Source organism: Phoenix dactylifera, unplaced genomic scaffold (genome assembly GCF_009389715.1).
Source record: "Phoenix dactylifera cultivar Barhee BC4 unplaced genomic scaffold, palm_55x_up_171113_PBpolish2nd_filt_p 000957F, whole genome shotgun sequence".
Lineage (NCBI taxonomy): Eukaryota > Viridiplantae > Streptophyta > Magnoliopsida > Arecales > Arecaceae > Phoenix > Phoenix dactylifera.
The window spans coordinates 23,698-30,197 of record NW_024068315.1 but is presented as its reverse complement, the minus strand read 5'-3'; the positions used below and the strand labels follow the sequence as shown (position 1 = coordinate 30,197).

At 38.6% G+C, this 6,500-nt stretch overlaps 1 protein-coding gene across 2 annotated transcripts; it reads right to left on the bottom strand.

Annotated features, from left to right (window-relative positions):
* Positions 1-4,489: 4,489 nt before the first annotated feature.
* Positions 4,490-5,988, bottom strand: LOC120107680 (nicotinate-nucleotide pyrophosphorylase [carboxylating], chloroplastic-like). Of its 2 annotated transcripts, none has more exons than XM_039121050.1 (3): positions 5,785-5,988; positions 5,635-5,698; positions 4,490-5,072 (listed from the first exon to the last, which is right to left on the bottom strand). In XM_039121050.1, exons 1-3 carry the CDS (start codon positions 5,881-5,883, stop codon positions 4,960-4,962), a joined length of 276 nt encoding a protein of 91 aa, XP_038976978.1. In that variant the 5' UTR covers positions 5,884-5,988; the 3' UTR covers positions 4,490-4,959. The 2 variants fall into 2 exon arrangements, with proteins under 2 accessions (XP_038976978.1, XP_038976977.1); XM_039121049.1 differs by lacking the exon at positions 4,490-5,072 and adding an exon at positions 5,259-5,545.
* Between the last annotated feature and the right edge of the window lie 512 nt (positions 5,989-6,500).

The following is a 6,500-nucleotide window of genomic DNA, read 5'->3' as shown; positions in this document are numbered from 1 at the left end:
TCTTAGTATTTGATTTGTTTATGTTTATTCTTATCTTCTACAATTGTGTATCATTTATTTTCTTGTGCATACTTATGTTTAAATCTATTTTACTTGATCACCGTTTAAGTTTGTAAAATGTTTTGAAAAAACCAATTCACCTCCTTTCTTAGGTTGTTATCTTAAGTAACATTTGGTATTGAAGTAGGTGCTCTTTTATCTTTAAAGATCTATCTAGAGCTCAAGATCTGCATAGCAACCCTTGAAATGTCTTTTGCTGAAGGATACTTTTTTATTAAGCCTCATCGTTTTAGTAGATTTGATTATACTACTAAAACGAAAATTTGTATTCGAGCACAAAACTATAATTTATGGAATATCATATTACATGGCTCATATACCTACTAAAATTATAATTAAAATTTGGATTTCCGAACACAAAAATGGATGTGACAATAATAAAAAGAAGTTAGTACAATTAAATACTTAAAGCAATGAATGAAGCCCTAAGGATCTAAGCCTAAGCCCTAACGAAGCGCGCCGGCGATAATTGTGATCGAATTGGCAGAGGAAGATCCACTCGCTAGCAGAGGCGGATGACGGAAAAGGAAGGAAAAAGGGGGACTCCCGCGGATTCATGCACGATGCGGAGGGTCTCGCACGCCCTTGGAATTTCAGCATGAAACCGAGCAACCTTTCTTTTTGGGCAGGCAATCCACGGTCGTTCCTCCTCTACCAACCAAAGGATCGTCATTGTCAGCAGTCCGACTTACCAAGAAAGGAAGATGGGCAAGGGCTTTGTAGATCCGTCCCTCGTTGGCATCCTCGGAAGGAAAGGAGCAAAAAAATAAAAAACAAAGGAAAAATCCTCTGTTTTCCTTGTTTTCACCTGGTGTTGCAATATAGCCCTTCATTGCATGGTTGAGCCTGTGTTCGTGGGCTGGTGTTGCAATATGGCCCTTCATTGCGTGGTTGAGCATGTGTCCGTGGTTGGACTTCACGTCAACGGGGCACAAGCCACCCAGTGCAATCTCAAATGTGTAAGCATTACCACCGAGGTGGTAGCACGGGGCTTTGATTACATCGGAGTGGCACAAGTTCGAAATGCATGGGTGTTGATTAAATATGAGGACCGGATGCCCCCAGTATAGTTTATCTGGTGGAATCGCTATCTGATCCGCTGGCTGCTTAGGTAGTGCTGGTGTGACGTACTTACATGTGGAGTTTCTCACAGGTTGGAGAGGGCATGAGTAAAACTGAGTTTATCCACATCGAACATTCTCCAGTGGGGGGGGAGGTTGCTACGCGAGTAAGGTTCTCCCCACCCCCCTCTTCCCTTTTGTACACCCAAAAAAAAAAAAAAGTGCAAGCATCATACCTACGCGAGTAAGGTTCTCCCCACCCCCCCACCCCCCCCTCTTCCCTTTTGTACACCCAAAAAAAAAAAAAAGTGCAAGCATCATACCGTACAATTGATCCCAACACAAATCAAAGAGCCAAAAGATACTACAAGTAATAGAATAAGCCAGGCCAATAACGAAATCCTCTATCTGGTTGCTCTCTCTAGGATGTAAAACTAAGGCCTCTTCAAGCAAGGGCAAGAGATTCCATGTATTGGAGATGGGGTTGTGAAGAGGATGCATGCTTACTCTGGTTCTAAGGTACATACCATGGAGTCAGCCTCCCACTTGATGCATGCAGATCCCTAGTTGACCAATTGGAAGTCTAATTGACTAAAGTTTGGCTAGAAAGGGTGTAACTAGGTCTAATGCATTAGTTAGATCAGAGAATTAGGTTGGAGTAAGTTGGATTTAGTTTAGAATTTGAGTTTGACCTAGCACGAAGGTTAGATCTAACATATACTGTAGCTGGATACATGGGATCCATCGATTTAGCTAAGGAACCCATAAATGGGGTGCATGGGGATGGCCTAAAGGTTGGCCCAAATATATTAGCACTACAAAAGAAAGGAAATCTCCCGACCCTTTTTTTGGTCTATACCGACGCTTATAAGCGTCGGCGAATTCCAAGCCCACGCTTCGCAAAGCGTGGCTCAGACGTCGGGCAGGTGGGCGTGGGTCGGGTTTAACCCGACGCGTTTAAAAAGCGTCGTTGGTCTATGCCGACGCTTTTAAGCGTCGTTCCTTTTATCATACGCCGACGCTTATAAGCGTCGGCGAGAGGGGTTGCTTTTTCCGACGCTTTTAAGCGTCGTTCTTCTATCAGACTCCGGGGAGAAGGGTTGGTTACTACGGGTTTAGGCCGACGCTTAAAAGCGTCGTTACAGGCTTGCTTTTCCCGACGCTTTTAAGCGTCGTTTCTTCTATCAGACTCCGACGCTTATAAGCGTCGGGGAGAATGGTTGGTTACAACGGGTTTAGGCCGACGCTTAAAAGCGTCGTTAAAGGCGTGCCATTAGCTTTTTTCTGTTGCATATCTCGACGCTTATAAGCGTCGGCATTAAATTTTTTTTAAAAAAAAAATTTTGTAACAGTAATTTTTAAATACTCTGTGTACATTAAATTCTTACAAAACAATAGAAACAAATACACTGAATCACATATATAACAAAATATGAGTCACAAACAAGAACTTTGATTACATTCATATTATCATATTTGATTACATTGTGCTTCAAAAACATTCTAAAAACATACAAGTCAAATTCCTAAGTACACAATCTACAATATGTATCAAGTTTCCTAAATGAGAAGCCAACTCTCGAGTTTGTTTAGCGAACTTCGCATCTTGGACTACTGGGTTGTTAGTGCGCACAGGCGGCGAGCCACAGAAGAAGCCTGCTTAGTTGTTCATGTCTGAATCACCATCAGGATCATCCTGAGAAGGACCAAACTTTAAAAAAGTTGGATACGAAAACTAATAAATTAAGACTAAAATATCTGTTACATGATTTTGAAGTAGACGGGTACCTTGTTCAAGATAATATCAAGGATCTCCGGACCACAATCCCCTCTATGGACAGGCAAAATGCTGGAAAAAAATAAAACAGAATCAGGGAGATGCAACCTTGGCGCCGGCATTGTAAGAATATAACGTTGAAAAGATGAGGGCATTGCGTCATGCATGCTTTACGGGCTTTATCTCTTGCTGGTTAGTTCAAAGTTATTAACTAATATATGTTCACTCGATGCTGACTCATCTTATTGAAATCACTTTGGAGAAACATGAAAAAGAAAAAAAAGTTCCATCTGCAATGTCAAATATACTAAGAATGACAAATAAGGTCAAAATTCAACCAGCCTTCTACTTTAATTCAAAACTATAACATGAACCAAACTGGCACAAAATTTATCAACAATTATACGCTTTTTTCAGAAGCATTTTCACTGCACGCTGGGAGTGAGCATCAGAAGCATATTCATTGAATAAAATGTAAATGCAAGAAAGAATCACTCACTTGAAGATGTCTGCAATATCATATATGCAATGGCCTCTTGGCAGTGTATATGCCGGAAATCACCAAGCTTCCTTGACTGGGCCAATATTCTGGTTATGAAAATGTTGGCAAATCAGCATCCAACAATATGTTGCCAATCATACGGAACAAGGGTGCACTGAAAAAACCTGGAAGTTCCTTTTTAAGGTTTTGTTCCCGATAGCTGGGAGAAATGGCACTGTAGCAGTTTGACTGAGTCTAAAATTAATACATGAGCACAATAAATACCTAACTTGCACTGTACCACCCTGTTTGACCAACAATAAAGAATTAATACATGAGCACAATTAACTACAACCAAAACACAAGGTACCTGTCTAGCAGTAAATAAAGTTCTGGGCTGCTTTTTTTTTTTTTTGGGGGTACAACAGCTGCAATAAGAAACAATAAGAAAGACATTTTTATTTCCCAACAGCAGCTTAGAGAAACAATTATACATGGCTCACATAGAGTCAATAAGAAAGACAAAAGTTATAAATATAATCTGCAAACCAAGAACAATGAAAGTGGTTGTTGCTGCCGTAATCTGCAAATCAAGAGTCAAAGCAAACGTATTAAAAACGCAAGATACACTATAGATGGAAGTCAAATGCAACAAGACTTTGCTATAATAGAGTCAAATTTAATCGCTCAGGAAGTTGAAAGTGTTATAAATATATGTAAAAGCTCGATAAGTTGATACGATGAGCAGTCCATGAAAATTAATTAGGCCGCTTAAGTCACTTTTCGTACCTCTTCAACCTATAAATTAGAAATCAAAAAGTAAGTGATTAATAAGATTAGCAAGAACGCTGCCACATTTTATCATTCAAACAAATAAGAACTTTTCACATGGCACTTGAAGAAAATACCATCACCACCAGTGCTCGTATATGCCCTACAATACATTTCTAGCCTTTCTTCTTAGAGAGAAAGAGATATTAATACTGCTAGTTTAGATGAGAACAACTTGGCATAGAGAAATAAATTCTTTGTCTTCAAGCTCCAAATAATTAGTAAGCACAGATGACTGAAAAAAATAAGAGGACATGAAAGCAGTGGAATATTAGAATTCAATCAAGGGATTTTTATTTTTATTTTTATTTTTTTGTGTGTATGTGTGTGGTAAAAAGGATGTGGCAGCATGTCTATAGTTTTATTATGTTCTTTTGAGAAAGTACATCCATATGGATTAGCATTTGCAAGAGTATATTGACATGATCAGCGTCTTCCACCTGAGTTGGGAGGTCCCAAGAGATCATGTATCAAACCCCTGGTGGAGAACTGATATTATTTGACTACCAAATCCATCAGAAATTGGCATCTTGCATGGAACTTGATTCTGCTCGTCCGATGGTAAGGTATAGATATCCTATAAATGAACTGTAGTGGAAGTATTGTTGTTCCAACACATAACATCATGTTGAAGATTCCTTGGAATAAATAGGCAGTGAGGAAATTAAATGGACCATATCTGAAGGAGTGGTGGTAGTAGCTGTCTTTTTGAGTCAGTTACAACTTACAAGGTTGTAAGTAGTAATTTCTCAAGGCACTCTTCCAAGAGGAACTTCACCTATCAAGCCCCAATACAGTCTTAGCTGCGCTGTCTTTTTGCCCAATAAGAACAAGTGCCCAAGAAGAATACATGAAGACAGTCCTGAAATAAAATGTTAATCACTCGATTGCAGTCATGTGAGAATTACCAAACAGCAAAATCTTCCCAGCATTAGCCTTGCATCCAGAAAATACATCATAACAATTATAAAAATGAGAATGATGCCATAAATCTGAACACATTAGATATGAAAGGCGTGACCTCAATTGATGGAAACCTGGTCTGGAAATTTATGTTTATGTTTTCTTTACAAATTCAAGATGGACTTTACAAAAAAAGGCAGTATAATTTCAGCTATCTTACCACTACAACCCTAGCAAACCCAACACAACACAATGAATATGTGCATGAAGAACCATGCAAAATGTAAAGCTATTCTGATTGAGGCTGGAAAAAAGACCATGGAATATTAGTTGATACATGGAAAGCTACCTTGGTAAGTGTTGCTATTCCACTCATTCTTTGCATAAAATTGAGGGCAACCCTTTCTGCCACAATAATGCTGCATGCACATCCTTAACATAACAAATAAAAAAGAAAAATAAACAAGCATTCTCATGAGTATAATCAAAAGACCAAGTCATGTTATAATCTAAATTTTTACCATATACTTTGCCAAACTGCATGCCTTTGTGAACATAGTTTCCATCTTTCTGAGACCATTCAACCTATCAAATTATCCAGAAAAATTCTGCTGAATGAAACTAGCGAGCATTATATTGAATCTTGGAGAATTTATAGCAAGGAGTTATACCTTTAATGATGGATCAACCTCATTAAAAATCATCTCTGCAAAAGAAATTCCAGCAATGACCCCATCCTCCTTTGCAATGAAGTGGGCTTCTGCTTTCATGTCCACCGGAACAGTGGCTAAACAAGTTACATCCCCTGTCTCAATACAAAGAAAACAATAAGCTAGATAATCGTCATACAAGTTCTGCAGGACTTCCACTGCAAAATATTGTGCAAATATTCCACTCAAGAACAGAGTGAGAAGAATTTGAAGACCCCAAACCATACTTTCCCTGGTAGTTGAATTTGTTACTGTACTTGCTATTAAAGCACCCTACCACCTTCACTCTTCCCCCTACTGGAAGTGTTTCAAATGGACTACACACTATAAAAATTAATTTATTGACTAGAAGTAATGATAAATACCGTAGAGCACTTACATAGAAAATCTGAACAAGGATGAAACGTAAGAAGGAATAAAGTGCTAAAGCTGCTTTATGGTCGCAAAGACTCTGTGAACTTAATTTTTCACATTGATCAGGTAATATCCACATCAGGGTTGGGATGACTGCAGACTTTAGTGTAAATAAACTGCACAGAAAAAAGAAGCTAACAGTAAATAAATCGCAAACACATAAAAATTAACAAAGTAGCTGTACAGGTATCAGCTCAACCCCCTGTATGACTATAACTCGTTAACCATTAACTACAAGAAACACGAGATCAGATTGCTGTCGA